This window comes from Myotis myotis, unplaced genomic scaffold (assembly GCF_014108235.1).
Source record: "Myotis myotis isolate mMyoMyo1 unplaced genomic scaffold, mMyoMyo1.p scaffold_m19_p_3, whole genome shotgun sequence".
NCBI classification, from domain to species: Eukaryota; Metazoa; Chordata; class Mammalia; order Chiroptera; family Vespertilionidae; genus Myotis; species Myotis myotis.
The window spans coordinates 136,725,950-136,747,505 of record NW_023416335.1 but is presented as its reverse complement, the minus strand read 5'-3'; the positions used below and the strand labels follow the sequence as shown (position 1 = coordinate 136,747,505).

Below are 21,556 nucleotides of genomic sequence, written 5' to 3'. Positions count from 1 at the left end.
GAACGTGTATAATGTCATTTTGAGGCTGTGGGAAATATGCATTTTGGGATGTCTTATTGGGTTTTAAACAAAATTCATAGAATTTGCTATCCTTGGAGTGAGACATTTAATTGAAAAGGTCATTGCTCAGAAATCACTGTGATTCCAGATTTTTCTCTCTTCTCAGATATTTTAAGATTTGTTGTCGCTTGTAATAGTGATCTTGAGAAAAAGATAAGTTAGCAATGTATTTCTCATTCAGCCTACCATGCAAAACCATCTATTTAATTTCTTATAAAATAGCAGGCTGTTGGGTACTGTTAGTTTGAATTACAAAACTTAAGAAAAGAAACATCGGAGTTTGAAAAGCTTTTAGGTTGTTGTAATGGAACAAACGACCTCTCTGATGCCAGGGCATTTGGTTTGTTTTATTTATGATAGAACATGGGAATGTTTTACAAGTAAGACTTGCTGAGAGTCCCAGTTTATTAACGTGTCTGTGTTAAATGTGTAAGTGTTGACCCGTCAATGAAATATGAGGCATTTTACTCAGTGACATTTTAAACGAATCTCATTGTAGGGGAAGCCTGTGGGAACACCAGATGCTGGAGCTTATTTCCGCGTGCTGGCGGAGCATGGAGTAGCTGCCTTGTTTACAGCGCCCACTGCAATTAGAGCAATCCGTCAACAGGACCCTGGGGCAGCCTTGGGGAAGCAGTACTCGCTAACAAGGTGAATGGGATGCACAAGGCAAATTACATCAAAAACCGCAATCTGAATGAATAACTGAACGTTTTATTTTTTCTGGCACTGCAGTATCTTATGGAGAGAGCCCAACGATTCTGAATGATAGCAAGAATGACTCTTCTAAACATATCTTTGAAATACTTGGAATTATTTTAATTACACCATGGATATTTTTAAATACCACATTATGCTTATGTCAGTTCAAATATTACCCAAGTATTTTTAAAACTACGCTGCTTATATTTTTCTTAAAGTAAAGTGCTGACTAGAAATTAAAATGCATACACATATGCATTTTATATAGATGTATACCTGTATAATCTAGATCTGTATCTCTGTATATACCTGTCTTTTGAAAATAAAACAATGGTTTTAATAGAAGAAAAATATTATTTTATTTTACATATACAGATAAAATACGAATTTTATAGCTCAAATTACCTTTGTTGAAAGAGTGAAGGAAATTATTTTTATTATTTTATAATAATATGCTGTGAAGAGTTTAGATATTTTTATGCTGGCTTATTGACATCCTCTTTAGCCTAATGATATGTATATCCAAAGATAATTATAGTAATTTATATCTTTAAGTCAGTTTCCAGCATCGATTCTCATCGAATCTCTTTGAAATAGGTCACTGCTATCATAAACTAAAGGAAGAGATTTTATTGTTTTCTCAAGTCAGAAAGTGTGTTTGCATGAAGTCGGTTTGAATTTTTTTAAGTTAAAAGCCAAATGTTACTAATTTTGTGTTGCTATGGCCCAAAGAAGGAGTTTAAAATAGATAACACACACCAATTACAGATGTAAGCAATCAGTTTTGGCAGGGTTTTATTTGTTTCTTTTTCCTTTTTTATTTTATTAAAAAGTAGATCCGTGTTTACATCCAAATGTACTTATCATCCAAAGATTACTCTCTTATTAAAATAAAAGGTGTTCATAAAATGAATCCTCTATTATAATATTTATATTAGCCCTCTATTTCTTCATTCAATTGTGACATTTCCATTAGGTTTCCTGCATTTTAGTCAAAAGGATAGAAATATAAACTTTGCAAATGCATTTGAGGCTGTGTGTAATCTTCACATCTTAAGACAGTTCCATCTTTGAAGAAGCAGTGATTGTGGTTTCTTGCAGTGTCTCTTTACTGACGAACGCATTCTGATTGCAGGGCATTCACTTGTGTGACCAGCAAACTAAGCTTGCTCATTTGCTGCATCGTCTTCTTTTTCCGTTTGTATGTGGGCTTTAGATGCCATCATTTCTGTGAAGGCAGGAGCTGCTTCTAATTCGCCTAATGTTTAAAGCATCAAACAATCCTAATTGGCTATTAAGTCATCGTTTACCAAAGAATACATAAAGATACGGAGTCAGATTTTAGCGTAAAAGAAATTGCAGTTAAGTTCCTCCTGATCATGCTCCTTTGTGTTTAGGCAACTAAATTATTTATGATTACGTGCACATATGTTTCTACTAGGTGTTTAGGAATGAAGACTCTGCAAACACTTTCAATTATTCAAGTTACTACTACTAATAAGTGCAAATACTCAAAATCTATGTGTTAGCCATAAGCAGCTTACTTTTATCTTGCTTTGTCATCATAATAAATAGGAATTGTGATTATCTTCATTATACAAATGAGTAACATTGGTCCCAGAGCATTTAAGTAACTCTTGAGAAAGAAAATAATCCAGGCAATTTGACTAGGCCCCACACTCCTAACTAAATACCACAAACATTCTTTTACTGTGAGAGGTAAAGTAAGAAACTCACAAAGCCTAGAGATTTTTATCATTTGTGGGATAAAAGCAACTTTCACTTTTCACATATTTTTAGTCTATTCAGAGATAATACCTTCACTGAACTACTTTAATGGATTCTCATTTGTGGACTAAGAGAATGTTAGAAACAGAAGGGATCAAAGAAATCCAGCTATCTCATTTTTAAAACAAGGAAACTGAGGTCCAAAAAAGGTTAAATTTGGTTTAGAGACAGAATAAATACCAGAATTCAACTCTTCTCATATAACTATCCTATATAATAAAAGCCTAATACGCAAATCAACCGAACAGCGGAACAACCAGTCGCTATGATCTGCACTGACTACCAGGGGGAAGATGCTCAACACAGGAGCTGCCCCCAGCTGGCAGGCCCCAACTGGTGGTGGTGGGGGGGCAGGGCTGGTGAGTGGGTGCCACCAGGCCAGTCAAGGCAGGGGCCCCCCGATCGCCCCGCCAGTCACCCCACAGAGGGAGGTGACTGGCAGTGGTGGGGGGGTGCCTGGGCTGGCAAGTGGGCAGTGCCAAGTCAGCCAAGGTGGGTGCCAGTTGGGGCCCCCTCAGTTGCCCCACAGATCAGCCCTGATAGCCAGCCAGGCGTAGGGACCCAACCTGTGCACGAATTTCGTGCACCGGGCCTCTAGTACTTTTATATTTATGTTCAAGACCTTTTGTACTTACATAACCAGAACTATATATTCTAGAATTTGGAAAAATAGATTAGAAGTCATCTAATGGAGCTATTTCATTTTACAGTTGAGAAAATATTGTCATAGAGAGGTGAAATAGTATCCCTTGGATTTCACAACTACTCTGGGACAAAGCTGGAACTAGGCAGTACAGTATGGTAGTTAACATTCTGACTCTGGAATTAGACTAGCTGGGTTCAATGTACCATTAACTGGCTGTGTGAGACCTTAGATCTAGCTTCCCTCCCCCACCTTTATTCACTGTAAAGAGTAATAGAGCAAGAGTATAATGAAAATAAAAGGTATCTAAGACATGCAAAGCACTTGTAACAGTTCTTAACATAGACAAGTCTTAGCTATTATTATCTCCTGCTTTCTAACTCATTTCCCTTTTACATCACATCATAATAGTTTATTTTCCTATGATTTTCAAGTTCAATCTTAAGTTAGTAAATGCAAGAGTGGGCAAAAGTAGGTTTACAATTGTGTTTGAGTATAGCAAGTAGTCTACAAGAATGTGTAAATGATGAAGGCCGGCAGTTGGAGCACATATGAGATTATATGTAAGTGTACTTTGCCATTGTGACATTCCTTTGAGTTAATAAAGCTATTGTAATATTCATAACCTGAATGTCCTTTTCCATATGAACAACTGTAAACCTACTTTGCCCACTCCTGTATTCAGTGCTGGGATTTCCATTCAAGATATCACAGTACCTCTTACTTCATGCAGCCTTTCTTTTCCAATAACTTAGCAATGAGAGCTAACACAAAAGAGAAAAAGCCTAGCATCAGAGATGAGCTAAAAAACAAAAACATTTCTATAGACTGGAAATGACTGGAATAGAAAGTGGTAAGGCTGGTTGTATTCAGATATATCCCAGGTGGAAGTGCCATCCAAGTACTAAGCAGGTTAGATATAAGTAAATTCTCAATGGACATGCCATTTGGAAGTTGTAAAACATAAGCTGAGGCTATAGATAAAATCTATAAACTACCAGAGAGAATCAACAGAGCACCAAAGAGGAAAATCAAACTGATCCTAATAGATTTCAGATGACAACTGTGAAGGATCTTCAAAGTGCTGAGGGAGAATTGTCAAACTAATTTTTTTTTTTTTTTTTTTATTAAAGACTGAGGGCAAAATAGACAAATGTTCATATGGACAAAGCTAAAAGAACTTATTGTCCAAAGACTTTCATAAAAGAAAAAAATACACATGGGGGAATGGTATGGGTTTAAAAAATAAGTAACTGATAAAACTGATAAAATATTTTGTTGAATTTATATATTTGGCATAACAATCATAATAGGATATTGTGTTTAAACAGAAGCCAAAATTAATATGATAAATAACAATAACAAAATGGTGGAGAGTTTTTTTCAAAAAGTACTTTGAGTTTTTTCTTGAAAAAGTAATTTTCTTCTACTGGGGAAGAGTAGGAGAAAATAGAATGAAGGAAAGATGGAGATAACCACAGGCACACTGATGGCAAAAAATAATGATGTTTGTCATGTGAACTAGGAGTTGATGCAGCATCACTGAAATAATCTAAATTTAACTTCTTTTGGCATAAATAAAGAGTAATTTTCACTGGTTTGGTAGTTTATGGACCTTGAATAAGACATTCATTTTAGTTTTCTTCTGTCCCTACTTTATTACCTGGAAATTCTTCACTAGAATTTATCTTTTAGCTCTTTATTCATTTCAGTGCAGCTTCCTGTCCATTTTGGACTAAAATTAATTTGATAACACTACCATTTTTCTGTTTCCTTTTTGCTTAATTTTCAACTTTATTTTAATCTCAAATTGTACTCAGTTTTTTAAAAAAATATATTTTATTGATTTTTTACAGAGAGGAAGGGAGAGGGATAGAGAGTTAGAAACATTGATGAGAGAGAAACAGCGTTCAGCTACCTCCTGCACATTCCCTAATGGGTGTGTGCCTGCAACCAAGGTACATGCCCTTGACCGGAATCGAACCTGGGACCACCTGGGACCCTTGAGTCCGCAGGCCGACGCTCTATCCACTGAACCAAACCGGTTAGGGCTGTACTCAATTTTACATAAAGTTGGGGGAAGGTGTGTAGGTCTCCTTCCTATTAATGCCCCCCCCTCCTTTTTCCTACTCTGAATATTGCATATTATGTTTTTTGTTTATATTTTTAGTATTATAAATTTGGAAGTAGAGTCATTTTGTGTGTGTGCTACCATCATAATATCATTCAGATAATTAATCTATGTATGTAAAAGCCTAAGCAACCATACGACTGATCGACTGGTCGCCATGATGTGCACTGACCACCAGGGGGCAGATGCTCAATGCAGGAGCTGCCCCCTGGTGGTCAGTGCGCTCCCACAGCAGGAGCCCTGCTCAGCGAGCTTACTGAGTGGCAGCAGGCACAGCAGGGCCAGGATGAGCAGGAGCAGCGCAGCGCTTGGCCTGGTCTCAGGCTCCTCCCCAGCTGCCTGCTGCTTCACGCACTACTACATCCCCCAAGGGGTCCCGGACTGCGAGAGGGCACAGGCCAGGTTGAGGGACCCCACCAGTGCACGAATCTAGTTAGTCTATAATTATCTAGGGTAGCACTATCTAATAAACCTGAGCTCTATAAGGTAGGTACTAGCCACATGTCACTACTAAACTCTTGACAAAGGATTAATACTGCTAAAAAAAATGATAGTTTCAATTTTTTTCAATTTTAATTGATTTAACTTTTAAATAGCCACAGGTGAATGATAGTTTGTAATGTATCCAGGGAAAGGAAATGTCTATACTACTTTTACATTTTTCTAAATCACCAATGATTTCAAAATTTTTTCTCATCTTGAGTTTAATGGAAACGGAAAGGTCTCTAACTTGTGGTGAAGCTAGCTGTCACTTTTACCATTTTTTTATTGAATATTAAATATTTCTATTTTGCATTAGTGCCAGCATAAAGATTACTACCATAATATTAATGTAATTCAAATCTAAGGAAAGAAATACAATAGAATTATAATGGACAATTATAGCAATAAATACTAAGTTTTAAGATACGTAATGCTAAAATTTGCCATCAGATATGAATTTATTGCTAGTGCATGGCTTATTATTGTAATAATTAATTGTTTAATTGTAATTTACTTGGCTGGGAAATAATGCCAAAAATTAGTTAAATAAAAATTATGATAAAACTTGTAAAAATGCTGGTAATATCAAGTTATTGTTTCTTCATTAGCCAAAAAATATTTTGTATTTTGTGCTAACATTTTTAATTGACATTGTTTAGCATCATTTTTATTAATAAATACTTTTGAAGTTCTAGATCTTCAATTTTATATATAAACTAAACATACAACTATCTGGAACATCTAGAGCTCTTTGAAGTAATCTGTGGTTTGACAGATGATGGAAATGCTGCCTTTTATAACTATAAATATCTTTTTTTTCTTTATATTGTTGGCATCAACCAAACCTATCATTTTACATATTTTAATACAAATGATCTAGATGCATAATATTCTTTTTAAAAAATATATGTTTTTATTGATTTCAGAGGGAGGTAGGGAGAGGAGAGAGAGATATAAACATTAATGAGAGTAATATCATCAATTAGCTGCCTCCCGCAAGCCCCCTACTGGGTATTGATTGAGCCTGAAACCTAAGCATGTGCCTGACCTCCTGGTTCATGAGTCCATGCTCAACCACTGAACAACACCAGCTGGGTGGATATTGTTTACTTTTTCAAACAGCAAACTATTGAAAATTAAATTCTGTTCTTAAAGAAAAGTTTTAGACTAATAAGTGTACTACACATGTATTATTATAAATATATTTCTATTGATTTCAGAGAGAAAGGGAAAGGGAGAAACATCAATGATGAGAGAGAATCATTGATCAGCTACCTCCCACGTGCTCCCCACTGGGGTTCCAGCCCAAAACCCGGGCATGTGCCCTGAGCGGGAACCGAACAGTGACCTCCTGGTTCATAGGTCTATGCTCAGCTACTGAGCCACACTGGCTAGGCTACACTTGTATTATTGATGAAAAAGGAGGTAAAAAACATAAAATATGCTCTAGAAAATGATTACATTTTCTTTCCATTTATTACATCTTCAATGAAGTACAAAGAATAGTTTTTTGATCAATTGGAAAACTATGTTTGAAACCTCCTGCAGTCATAAATGGCAAAATTACAATAAAAACCCTAATATGTACAATAACATATGTGTATTCTTTTCATTCCTCAAATTTCCTATGATATACAACAACAATATACTTTTAACTTAATCTAAATTTTAAATCATGTATCAATTGTCAGTCTCAAAAGTGTGTGTGATACAACTTGAAGCAGCACAAAAACAATGGAACTACATTTTCATTCAGTCTTTTCTGCTTTCACAATTTGTCATGATTACCTGTGTTTTCCTCTCAATTATGTTTTCTTACATTTTACTTTTATTTAGGATTAAGTATTTGAGAGTTTTTGTTGTTGTTATTGTTTATTTATGTCTTGGTTTTCTTCTTCCAACAGCATACAATGTCTTCTAAAAGGATTTTAAAGGAAATGAGAGTGGTCTTGTAGTGATGAGTCTGTTTGCTCAGACCTGAATAATTCTGTCTGCCTCCTCTCCCAGGTCGGCCTGGGGTTTGGTCCTCACCACTTCTTCACTCGGGGCAACAGCTTCCCACAGCCAGACCCCAGGGCTCCTGCCCTGACCTTCCATCCACCTGCCACGCTACTGCCGATGGAGTCTTCCTAAGGCAAAAATCTCCCTGTGCCATTCTCCTGTTTAAAATCATTAATTGGCTTTAATTAGCTTCTCACTTCCTTCATGATGAAATCTAAGTTTCTTGTACTGCTCTACAAGCCCATTCATGATGAGGCCCAGGTCTGACTAGTGGCTAAGTAGTTGGAAAATATGCCACGAGGCAACTACTGAAACATTATTTTTTTTAAATATATTTTTATTGATTTCAGAGAGGAAGGGAGAAGGTGAGGGAGAGGGAGAAACATCAATGGTGAGAGAGAATCATTGATCTGTTGCTTCCTGCATGCCCCCTACTGGGGATCCAACCCAAAACTCAGGCATGTGTCCTGGTCAGGAATGGAACAATGCCCTTCTGGTTCATAGGTGGATGCTCAACCGCTGAGCCACACCAGCCAGACTCAAACATTATTTTTGGCAGTGCCTTGTACCATTATATGAAGTCCTGTAACTATGACAAGTTATTGAGCCAAACCAAACCAAACCCAAAATTTTGCAAAGCTATTGTGATGACAGCCTTCTTATAGAAACATTAAGTAACAGATTGTTTTCGTTGCATTTATTGTCACTTGCACACCCACACATGTACATGCACTCAGATACAAGTAAAAAATATTGACATAATGGTTTGAGGAGGAATTGTGTATATAGTGTTAACTAAGAAAAATTATCATCCTGGCCAACGTAGGAATTTTGCTGCTGCTTCAGAAAGTCATGATCTAATTGCATTATTCCATTTGGTGGCCACTAGCTACTGTGGCTGTTGAGCGTCTGAAATGTCCACATTGAGACTCTTGAGGCCGAACTGCACCTTTAGGGTCATGATTATTTATAAAAGTTAAGGAGGATATTAAAGTTGAGCTCATGAGAGTTTGATCATTCTGTTTTTAATTGCTCATCTTCTATTAAAGCTCTTGCAATTTCTGTAACCCTCTCTTCTCTTCAGATCTCTCTTCAGCAACTTTAGTCAACAAGTCATGGACGTCCTCTCTCCTCTTGACTGTTACCATCCTTAAGTGATTTTTAATATCTGGAGGACAAATTTCTCTATCAATACACTTATTTTATCCAGTCTTTCAATGTTAGATTCTCTCTGTTACCATAAACACTATCCTCTCTCAGAACAGACACATTGTAAAGATCTCAAAGTTTGAAATTCCCCTTTTACAACTACATCCTCTTTTTTTCTGATCCTACAGTGCCTTTGCTTTTACTGATTTTTTAAAATTTCTTCTGTGACCCCATTATTTTTCCTGATAATTTTCTCCATCATGGCTATTCCTACCTTGTTTCCCCATTTCTCTTGCCTTGTTTAGATTCACAAACATTGATTTGCCATCCCTTCTTTTTTGTACTACACTCACCCTGTGCTGTGTTGACTTAGCCTCTTAGGTTACTGATTGAGTTTATGAAAGCCAAGAAGCTGCTCTTTAGTTCTTTCACTTTTATGTAATACATTTAAAATTCCCCAAAATAACCAAGACTTTTCTTTCTTCAAGCCACTGTTCCTTTGTCAATTTCCATGCTCTTACAAAACAACATGCCTCCTCTTTTACTCAATAGAATGAGTCAAGCTGACATAAACTTTGCCAACTCCCCACCTCTGTACTTCGTCTTTCGAACCTTCTAGAAATGTTTCAGTATTTAAAATTCCCAGGTATTTTGATTGGTATTGAGGGATAAAGATGACTGCTCCTAAGGGGCTCACAGTGCACTGTGGGCAATAGATAAGAAACAAATAATTATAGAATGAAATGTGTGTTTATAGCAGAGACAGGATATGCATGTTGTTAGAAAGTAAAGATGAGAATATTTGAATCTCCATGAATCTTCATGAGATGATATAAGTTTAGGGAATGGCAATAAATCTTCTGTGGCAGTATTACATTGGGTAGGCAGGTTTTCATTTATTTGATTGTTCTTTTACTTTGATGATATAAATTAACTCTTCATGCACACAGTCCTTGTCTTGACAGGTCATGGGCATTGAGAATAGAAGAAAAATAGTCATTCCCTCAATGAACCAGCAATAGTGTCAAATCAATTCTATATTTCTATTTCATCCTTTTTATTTTGTGGCATGGTGCTCCCTGCCAAAGATTCTTCATTTCTCAGTCATCATGTATTCCTTTCCATAAGAGCCTTTTTAAACTTTGAAGGCCATAATGGTATTTACTTTTTACTATCTTCCCTATATATACGTCCTTGAAACAGGGGAAATATGTGCTTGAAATCAGAGTACTCGTTACCAAAGGAACTCATAAAAAGAAGCACATGCATCATATTTATGAGCATAGTTGTTGTCTTAGTTGATACTTGAGAGTGTATTTTGTGTATAGACCTAAGGTGAACATAGCAATCAAACTTGGAGCTAAAATTAACAGGGATAATGTCAAGGGGGAAAGGGGTTTTCATCTTTAAGCATTAGATGAAGATGACAGATACGTGATAGAGATCAGCTTGATTGCTCTTTTCAAAGCTGAGAAGCTGTAGCTGTGAATTGTACTTTTGAAATGCCTCTCTCCAGTGCCATGATGTGTATTAAGTTACATTTGGGTCAAAACAAATCATGTCTCTCACCATTTTGCAGTATGATATACTGGTAATATGGCTGCTTTCCTCAGAGAAAATTACTGTGGTTAGATTGTACAATGTTTAAAAGAATGTAGATGAAGTTATTTAGATTTATTTTCAAGGAATAACTTGAATTCACTCTCCCTCTTATATTTAGGTTTAAAACATTATTTGTGGCTGGAGAACGATGTGATGTTGAGACTCTGGAATGGTCCAAAAAGGTCTTCAGAGTACCCGTCTTAGACCATTGGTGGCAAACTGGTGAGCATTTTCTAAATATGTACATAGATATTGCAGAAATGCTCAAAAACACTGCAAGAATTGGAGGAAGTTCTAAATTTCGACCATCAGGCACAAACTCAGCATTCAGATGGTTCTGGTTTCAGCAGAAATAAGCAATTGTTTGATTATTCTATTGCTAAAAATGTCTTCAATAAATTACATTGATGCCACCATTCTCTTGGTCCCTAGGTGTAAAGCACCGAACACCTGTTTTGCTTCTCCTTCTCTTTGTTTTCCATATTCAGTAAATCACTAACTCTCAGATTTTTCTTTGAAGTGTCTGTTGCATTCATTCTACCTTCAATACTCCATTGTCTTTGAGCTGTGGAAACCTCATTATCATCTGACTGGATTTAAATTACTCTCATCACTCATCTCTGTTCTCTCTGCTTTCCTATACACCCTGCACACTGCTCTAAGAGGTTTTTTTCTCTGTGTGTGTTTTTTACAAGCACTGTTTCTCTCGTAGGATTTCCTGTGGTTGTCTGGCTCTCTTCTTGTGCTCTATAAAACTAAATATTTCTGCTTAGCATTCAAGGCAGAAAAATGTATTTTTCTTTAACACACACACACACACATATTATATATAATTATTTATTAACTTATTTGATTTATTCCCGATTTTCCTTTCCCTAAGTGACCCTTGGAAAACAAACTGTCATATTAAATAGATAGAATATAAGCTTTGGTACAAATAAAAAAAACCCACACACCTTTCTGCTGCTTCGTTTGAGGAGTAATTGTGTACATTTGTGAAAGTCAGTAGATTATTTGGAATCTGTTCTGCTCCTCACTGAGTGTAGGGATTTTGTTGGGTTTCCCTCTGAGCTACTGAGAGTAACTATGAGCTATGAGAATCTTGTAGCTTTCATATGTACATACTTCAGTTCAGTTCTACTTAACCAGTACAACAGATCACCGCTTTTATACTAGTGTTTTCAGAATCTCCATCTTATGAGCAACTAGGGAAGAATATCAAATTTGGATTAAACATTAATAAAGTTTCTTTGCAAAAATTACATCTGATTTTTAAAATGTTTATAATCTAAAGATCAAGTGAGTGACTAAAACTTAATTTCAGTGTTTGTCATTTTAGAACTCTGATTCTGATAAACTGTAGCTTTATATTATCTTCTTGGATATTTCTCTTAGGGAAAAAAAGAGTGTGTTTTCTATATCTTTTGCAATATCTAATGTAAAATAAATAATCAGAGCAGAAAAGATGTCCCTTAAATAAAGCAAAAATCAGAGCTTCTATTCCTTTTTGCTAACTGAAAGAGGAACTTCTTATCTAAATTTAGATTTGTAACTATTTAGGAAATAAAAAACACACACATTGAATTTGGATAAAGAGCAATGCTATGTGTATAAATACATAAAAACAAGTAAAGAGTTATTGCCTCTCTAAGGAAGAGTATTTATCAAATTGATGCATCTCCTACTTACCAGGAGAGTTTAACAGACATTTAAGCTGAAAGAGAAGAATATCCTGTCACCTTTGAGATGGCTGCCCTTTGGTCTAATGGCAGTGTTGTTCCCAACACTGAAGCGACTTTACACAAATGCTTACAAAGAGGTTTTTTGTTTTTATTTTTTCCTCCTTAAAGTTGACTACGCCAAAGCTTGCTGAAAGAAAGCGACACATTAATAAATATAACGATAATTATTTTACTTTTATTGATAGATTTGTGTACAACAGCTTGTGCAGATATAGATAGTTAGGGCATTCAGGCATACAGAAAAGCTCACTGAAGCCTGAGAAACAAGCATATGAGGTCCCTGGTGGGTACTGAGTTTCATGTGAATTCCAAATTTTTCTTTAATGTATTGTTCAGAGAGAATTAATAGCCACATTATGTCAGTGTGCTGTCACTTTAATCATATTTGAATGGCTGCTCATTACTGTGAAAAACAGAGTGGATTTCTGCTAATAATGACTGATTCTTTCCACTCCCCTTCCAGTCAACTGCACAGCATTTGATATTGTGTCCAATTAAAGCACACAAATATATACATATGGACAGGTAGGTAGGTAGCTTACTAACTAACTAGGCAATTTTGTACTTTATAAAAGAAATTCCCCTGAGGTGATATAGATGTCAGCTACTAACAAAATGTAGTTAGAATCTTATCTCATTTGCATTGAAAAAAAAATTATTTTCAAAGTTGTATGTTGTGGAAAATAATTGTGGAGTGACACTGAAATTTACCTTTGGCAACCACTCACATTTACTAAGGTGATATCAAATTGATCTTAAGGTGACTTTAATTTAATGTTAAGCCACCAAAGGGAAAAGACAAATACTTTGTGGATTACACTTAACTCTTAGGAAAAGGAAAGATAAATTCAATATTTCTAGCATATTCATGAATTTCCTAATGTTTTAAATGTCAAATAGATGGTAGAACACTTCTGTAAGAGGTATGCCAGTAAAAATTGAATAACAGGGGAGGAAATGTTAAACTTTTCCCAAAGGAATTTTTTTCTTTATTTCAAATTCCAAGTTTTTCACAAGGTCTCTATCTTGTTATTGACTTATAAATTGATTTTTTAATATAATTGCATACTTTTATGAGCCTTCCATATGATGTATAATTTATGAATTTGCTCTCTGATTACATTAATATGTGTGTACACATGAGCTGTTTAGAAACTTGGATGTGTAATTGGAATTAGTAAAGGATATGTTAAGTAACTAAAATGTATGAATAAAAATTGATTGGTTTCTGTGACTTGGTTTATAAGAAGGCACACACAGTCAATCCACTTTATTACCATGTAGGTTTTGTTACACGTGAAATTTGTATTAGCAACAACACATTTCCAGTGACTAACATCCCCTTTTGGCCCATTAATACCAACTTTGATATCTGATTTGAATAATATCTAAGATTCTAAATTGAGAACTAATCATGGAAAATTCAAGAGCAGATCAATTTTTCATAGGAGTGTTTAAATAAAGAATTGTCTCAGTTCAACACTACTGAAGCATTAAGCCCTTGTTTTGGATTCTAATGATGTAGGCATTCCATGCTCTCATGAAGGAAATTGGTCTTGCTACGTGTAGAAAGGTGAGTTGTAGCTATATGATAAATGAATCTGGATAAAAGATGAATTGTTGTCACTCACCTAGATGTTTAATCTTCACAGTAACTTATAGATAAGGTGATTGAAAGCATCTGGATTATTGAAAAGATTTTTCATTTTGTTTTTTTACATAAAGATAGAGAAACAGGGATGCTATAATCATAATTTAAAAAGGGAAAATTAAGAGAACAGATAATTGTTTCATCAAGATATGGCAGTTCATATGCCAAAAACTAAACGGACAGAATGTCATTATCCTCAGGTGTGCACTGTACTGTTATAGATCATTTTTAGTACTAAGAGCAGCTTTTCCACAAATCAGACAGAAAGCACAGGTTTAGAAGAAAAAACTGTCAGTTCAGTGCACAGTGTCCTTCAAAAGGATTTTTTTTCTTATTCAAGATGACTATAAAGGAATTGTTTTTCTTATGAGTGAATGACCAAATACAAAAAAAGAATTAAATTTCAGAGACTGACCACTGAAACCCAAAACAAATTAGAATTTATTCCTTTTCGAGGTTTAATTTTTCTTCCTCCCCTCCCCTCCCCTCCCCTCCCCTCCCCTCCCCTCCCCTCCCCTTCCCTCCCCTCTCCTCCCCTCCCCTCCCCACTCCCTTCTTTTCTTTCCAGTTTATTATACAACATGATACTGGTTTAGAAATGATTGTAACAAAACAGTTTGACATCTCACTTTAAAAAAATATATATGTTTTTATTGAGTTTTAGAAAGAGAGAAGTGAAGAGGGAGAGAGATAGAAATATCAATGAGAGAGAAACATCATCCTGCACAACCCAGCCCATAACCCGGCCATGTGCCCTGACCGGGAATAGAACTGGTGACCTCGTGGTTCATGGGTCAGTGCTTAACCATTGCGCAACACCGTCTGAGATGACTTCCCACTTTTTAATGCTATTTAATCCTAGTTAGAAACACTTTATTCCTTCACTTGCAATCAGTTAATCAAAGGCAACAGCTACAAAGTTAGAATATTCAAGTTCCATAATGGTGTTTATAAGGGACAACTTGGTAAATGGTTTAGAATAAAAGAACCCATGCTGGGGGTTAATGGGAAATGAGGACACATTTGTAATACCTTAACCAATAAAGAAATTTAAAAAAAAAGAATCCATAATTCCTTCTACTTGCTGGCAAGACATATCTGTGTGTTCCCATGAGAAGATCTAGAGCTTATGTTGAAAGTGTTTCAAGTATCCTTAAGCCCAGGAACTTGAGCAGCACTGGGTGATTTTGTGGCTGGTTTATTTGTTTTGTTTCTGTCACTTCAGTGGAGGACCAATGGAGGACTAAACTTTTTCACAGAATTTTTAAAACCCCATGGAGGGATTTCAATGGGAAAACACAGTCACCTAATGGATTGAGACATTGGTGACGATTGAAGTTATTGATCTGACTTTATCTGCCTTGAGCCTTCTTTGCTGAGTTCCTACATCTTGCAGTAATCACAGTATTTCTCTCCCTGTTTGATTGACCTGCTGCAGTTTTAATTGCAATTGCTAGTTCTGAAGTAACTATATTCTATATATAGTCTAAATCCTCCTCCTTTGAGGAGGAATCTGATAATTCTGCATTTTATTAAAGTGGACCCAAAGGCACCAGCAAATTCAATCATGCCAGTTTTTAAATCAAAATCGTTGATCCTCAAAGCACACACATCCTAATACTGTGTTATTAAAATGTGTCAAGGTTACTGGATGTGATAATCCTTATTTTTGCAGTTTGGTAAGACATATTTCCTGAGAAAGGACAACTGGGACAATAGTTGTGAACTCAAAAATTGGTTAGGCTGGCTCAATTTAGTCCTCATACTTTGGTTTATCTGGAAAGATCCATTAGCACATGGTATTTTAAAAAGACAGTAATACATTTTATTTACAAGAATCAAAATACAAAATGGAATACGTCACTAGAGTTTAATGGTAATTATCCTGGGTAGAGATTTTTAGAGGAGATGGTACAGGCTTAAATATAGCAGTGTCTCATTCCTCCTAAGTAGACTAATTGTGAATACAGCCAGGATTTGAACATTTTATAGGTAGGGTATCAAAGTTTAAGCCACTTTTTTTTTTCTGAATCATCCTTTTCCTTTGTTACCCTTTCGTTCTCTAACATTCCACTTTTGTGCATCAGACTTGATGTACTTATTGCAGAAAGGTTTCAATCTGTCAGTCTGTAGTTCTAAGTTCAGCTGATTATAGGCAATTTTCTCCGTGTCTGGAATTCAACACTGGAAGCTTTATGACACTTGTTATTTCTGCCTTTTAAAAAACGTTTTACAACTATGTGCTAGCTATGAGTGCCTTTCTTCTAATGAATACATACTTAGCTTGTGCCCCTGCAAAATCCTGTATATTTTCCTGCAAAATTCCTTCCTAGAGTGAACACATAAGAGGCTCTCTATGACTGACAATGAGGAAAACATCTTCTTGGTGACTTTACCTTGAAGACTCAATCTTGAATGATTTAAAACCTTTACTCTGTGGTTGGGGAACCAGTAATCACTAGCGAATGCTCCTCTGGCAGCAGATCTTGGAGTAAAATACTTCTTGTTCAATGAAATGCTGTCTTCCTAGGTTTTACTTTTCAACTCTTTGTCATTCCTTGCTTCTGGGTTTTACTTAATTTCTGAGTCCATCAAATTTGGGCTATGGTGAAAAGTTTTCATTAAAGTACATTTTTGGATTATCAAAGATTTTCAAATGGGTTGAAGCAGACTCTGAAATGCACACTGTGGACATCAAAGGGCTGGGTTGGCCTGAACTGGCAATGCCATTGCCCCATGGACTGGGTTGTTCAGTACACACCTCATGCTGCTTTCTAATAGTACAATGCAGTCTTTGGTAATAGGAATGAATCAGTGCTGCATTTTTCCTTTTCTCAATGTAATGGTCAAAAAGAAATGTATATCATTTTCATTCATGGAAAAGAAAATCTATATAATCTAGCATAAGAAGTTGTGATTGAGAGAAAACCAGTTATATCGACACAATGCTATCTCAGCAATGTTCAGCTAGTGATGCTGATGGTATCCATCTGGTGAGAGGAAAAAAAAAAAGACCTGATGTTATCTTTGTTGCCTGGCAACCACAATTTTTTCATTTAAAGCAGTCTTCTTTACTTCAAAGTAGGTAATTTTTACTGATAATTTGAGAAGCAGGGGCTTAGAGGTAAACTACGTGAATTTGGTTTGTAGAGGGAATAATCTTTTGCCAAATGTAAGGTGGGCTTGGTGAGACTTTCTCTTTTGAAGGTGAATCACTGTTTACAAATAGTTAAACCATCTGAAAATAATGCCCCAAGTCAAATCGCGGTCATTGAATCAGACATTTTCATCTTTATAGCATTAAACATAGAAATAACTTCAAGTCAGGTATTTTTCAAATGTGATTACTATACATGAAGCAGTTAGGATAGGTAGAATTGCTTTTAAGAAACCCTATCTGTGCTCATTATTATATCGGACACGATACTAAACACTGGGAAATCGATGAATAATACAAACTTGGTTTGGTCTTTGAAATACCATCTATTCTAAATCTGCCCTTGGCGAGAATCACACTTAATCTGATCTAGAAAGGTGACATACGTCCTGTGTTTGTACATCTTTATATAAAAAAAAACTCGTTCTTAAACCCTTCCTAGACAAACCTTACTGTCTGCAAATTTCCATATAAACTCCTGCACTGGGGGTCTATCGGCCCCACAATATAGCTCCTGATTCTTCTTTTGCTGTTAGTTCTTATTTGGAAAACAGCATATGATTCTTCTTGGAAAAGTGAAAAGGTAGTGAAAAGTGATGCGAAATCCTAGTAGCACCGTGTTTAAATCCTGGTTTGGTCACTTGGTCTGTAGCTACAGGCAAGTCCGTGGTCCACTCAGGCTTATTCACAGGGGCCTGTAGAAAGCTTGACATGAAGTGAAATATATACAGACAGTGCAACAGAGTTGCTGGTGCACAGTAACCCTCAATAAATATGTTTCTTTTACCTTCCTCTCTATAAATAACCCTTCATGAATGTAAAGGCTGTTTTAGCACCCTGGCCTGTCCATAATCCAGACTCAAGAAAACTTGGAACCTAAGAGTTCAATTTATAGATGAGGAAAGTAATCACAGATCCATTTCCCAAAGTCGACCAGCCAGTTACGATTAGAACCGGAACTCTCATTGTTCTGTGTTGTCCAGACTTCTCTCTCCATATGTCTTACCTTACACCTTCATTAGTTCTGTATTCTTACCTAATTCAACTGCAGGTTATTTATGAGTTTCTCCACAGTCGGAGGCAGCGGGCTGGTAAGAGTGTGGGATAAGACCAATGTCTCACAGTTTGAATTAATGAGCCTCTTCCAGTAGGAAAAGGTAGGCTGCTTTGAATGAAGTATTTTAAACTATAATCCTACCATCTCCTGAACACAAAGATTAAATTGATTTTCTTTCACGGGTACGTCTCATTTTCCTGCTTTCTTTCCGATACCACCATCCAAGTTATTTATGGCTCACTGTATAGATTCCGAGGTGGAGAGAATGGTTTCTTTACACACTGCTTCTCTACCCATCACGATGCTTGTGATTAATATGCCTCCGTGGTACTAGGTTGCTGAATTAATTTATTTCCAGGACGTCAGTTCTCTGCATGGGCCACCAGCTTCCCAATCCATATTGCTTAAGCGTAATGTTTCTAGAACCGCAGTGGAGGCAGGACGGCAGGGTTCCGGACGCGCAGGAGCTCTTATGTGCAGAGCTGGACGTGCAAACCTGCCACCGTGTTCTTCTTAACTCTCACTCACACCTACTCTTCTTTCTGTGCTAACTTTTATTTGTAAACCAAATCCTGGGGCTGTCTTCCCCTACCCCCAACCATGACCGAGAGCTTTCGATGCTGAGTGCGCCTCAAATTTAGTCTCATCTTCCAGGACATCAGAGCAGCAACGTCTAACTGATTTCCTGCCCTGGGTTGGGATTGTTGGTGCAGTGCTCCACTTTGCTACTGAAGAGATTTTTGTAAAATGCAATTCTGAGCAAATCGCTTCTGCTAAATTCCCCTGTGTCTCCCAGCGTTCCTGGACTTATATCCAGATTCCTTAACATTGCACGGTGAACACGTCAGGATCTGCCTCTGCTCCTCTATCTCACTTGTTTCTTATTATCGCTTGTCCACCCACTACCCCCAAGCTTTTGTCTGTTGAACAACTTGCAGGCATTCCCTACTTTGTCTAACTTCTCTACCTTTGAACATGCTGCTATTTCTGTTTACCACATCTTTTCACCCTGGACACTCCCTTTCCCCAAAAAAATGCTTTTCACTGAGTGGAATGTAGTTAATAATTATGTATTGAAGGACTGACTTTTAATGATCATTCTTGGAATAAGAAAAGATTGCATCAGAAGTATAGCTGTTAACATACAATATTTTTCTTTTTCCCTGAGTCCTCTGTTTCTTCTGTTCATTATGGGATTGCATTCTGTGATTTGCTTTTTTTTTTTTTTTTCAAGTATTCTGATCTCAATGATGGGAACTGGAGCCTAAAATCATGTAAAAATGAGTATTTACTTGTCAGCAAACAGTTCCTGAGGATGAAATGTCCAGGACTGGACTGTGTTTGGTCCTGCTGACACAATGATTTTCAAGCACACAGAAAATATCTGATTCCAACTGTAACAGGCTAGGAGAATGTTTTCATATAATTATGTGCACAATTCTTTTTGAGAATTCCACTCATTCTCTTTTGAAAGATTTTGTAGCATTTTTAGTAGTGAGCATTCTAAGAGTTTATTGCTTTGCAAAAAAAGAAAAATTCAAAACCTAGTGGCTTAAAACAACCACCATATATCATGGTTTTGTGTATCAGGGTTAGGGGCAGAGATCAACCAGGGAGTTTGTGCTCAGGGTGCTGTTGGTTGAGACAACTTAGAGCAGTGATGGCGAACCTATGACACGCGTGTCAGAGGTGACACATGGACTCATTTTTTTTGGTTGATTTTTCTTTGTTAAATAGCATTTAAATATATAAAATAAATATAAAAAATATGTCTTTGTTTTACTATGTTTGCAAATATCAGAAAATTTCTATATGTGACACAGCACCAGAGTTAAGAGTTTTTCAAAATGCTGACACGCTGAGCTCAAAAGGTTAGCCATCACTGACTTAGAGGTATTTAGTGTTGAATGTGCTGGGCTGATGGGTCCAAGATCACTTCATTCTTCTGCCTGGGAATGGCTGGAGATTGTTGATAGAAACACTTGCCCATGGCAATTTTTTAAAACATATATTTTTATTGATTTCAGAGTGGAAGGGAGAGGGAGAGAGAGATGGAAACATCAATAATGAGAGAATCATTGATTGGCTGCCTCCTGCACGCCTCACACTGGGGATTGAGCCCACAACCCAGGCATGTGCCCTGACTGGGACTAGAACCCCGACCTCCTGGTTCATAGGTGGAACCAGGCTGCCAGTGGCATTTTTGTCTTGGAGAATTTAGAGTAGGAGGCCATCTTACATGCTGCTCAGAGGTTCCAGAAACAGTGTTCTAAAAGTCTGAAGGCCTGTGCCTAGAAACAAGGTATAATTTCCATTTCTTTTCTATCTGTCAGAGCCTTCAAAGGGTGACCCAAATTAAAAAAGAGAGGACATGGGTCTTGTGTGTTAGGAGGGGTATCAAACAAATTGCAGCCTTTTTTATCCCCACTGTGGACAAATTCCAGTCTTATGGGTGGGACCTTTTGAACTCTTCAACATAATGTCCCTTTTGTGCACCATTCAGAAGTAACTTCTGTTAAAATGTTAATGTGTCTTGGCCCAGATGTTTATTTTTGCTCAGTGTATATTACAGGCATTTTTTTAAAAAAGATTATATTGGGTATTCTGTTTCACAAATTTTCTAAACAACATTTTGTGAGAATTATTTCCGATCAGATATATCTTAGTGTGTTTGAATGGCTTTGCATTACTACTTGATATAGACCATTTCATATTTTTGGATAATCTTTTAAACTTTAATATAAATAATATGTGATGAATGTCCTTGTTGCTGAATATTTGCGAACTCCTACAAATATTTCCTTGTATATATCTCTTACCTAGAACAACTGGGTTAAAGGGTATGTGCATTTTTAAGTATTGTTTAAATTGACAAATTGCCACTCAGAAATGTTGTATTCATCTGTATACACACTAACACTTATATAACAAAAGTGATCATCTTGCCCTAGCCGGTTTGGCTCAGTGGATAGAGCGTAGGCCTGCGGACTGAAGGGTCCTGGGTTCGATTCCAGTCAAGGGCAGGTACCTAGGTTGCAGGCGTCATCCCTGGCCGTGGTCAGGGCGGGTGCAGAAGGCAATCAACTGATGTTCTCTTTCTCTGTCTCTTCCCCTCCCTTCGACTCTCTCTAAAAATCAATGGAAACATATCCTCGGGTGAGGATTAACAACAACAACAAAAGTTATCATCTTTGGTTTGTATGGGCTGTTTCCCATATACCATGCAGCTAGGCCTTAGCAGTGAATTCTTCTGTGAATTGGTTCCCGATGTTGAGGAAGCCACAGGAATCTCTACCATTAACCAGCTAGTCTCATATAGCTTATGTCTGTCCATGTACTTCTTCCCATGCATCTCTCCAAATCCCCAAATAAAATAAACTTGTTAATAAA

The 21,556-nt window shown here is 36.6% G+C and overlaps 1 protein-coding gene across 1 annotated transcript in view; it reads left to right on the top strand.

The window, feature by feature from the left end:
• Positions 1-21,556, top strand: part of ACSS3 (acyl-CoA synthetase short chain family member 3) — a 152,400-nt gene that overhangs the window by 88,841 nt on the left and 42,003 nt on the right. Inside the window, exons 8-9 of the mRNA XM_036299086.1 lie at positions 560-711; positions 10,678-10,781. Of these exons, the coding sequence (XP_036154979.1) occupies positions 560-711; positions 10,678-10,781 (256 nt within the window). The remainder of the gene's footprint in view (positions 1-559; positions 712-10,677; positions 10,782-21,556) is intronic.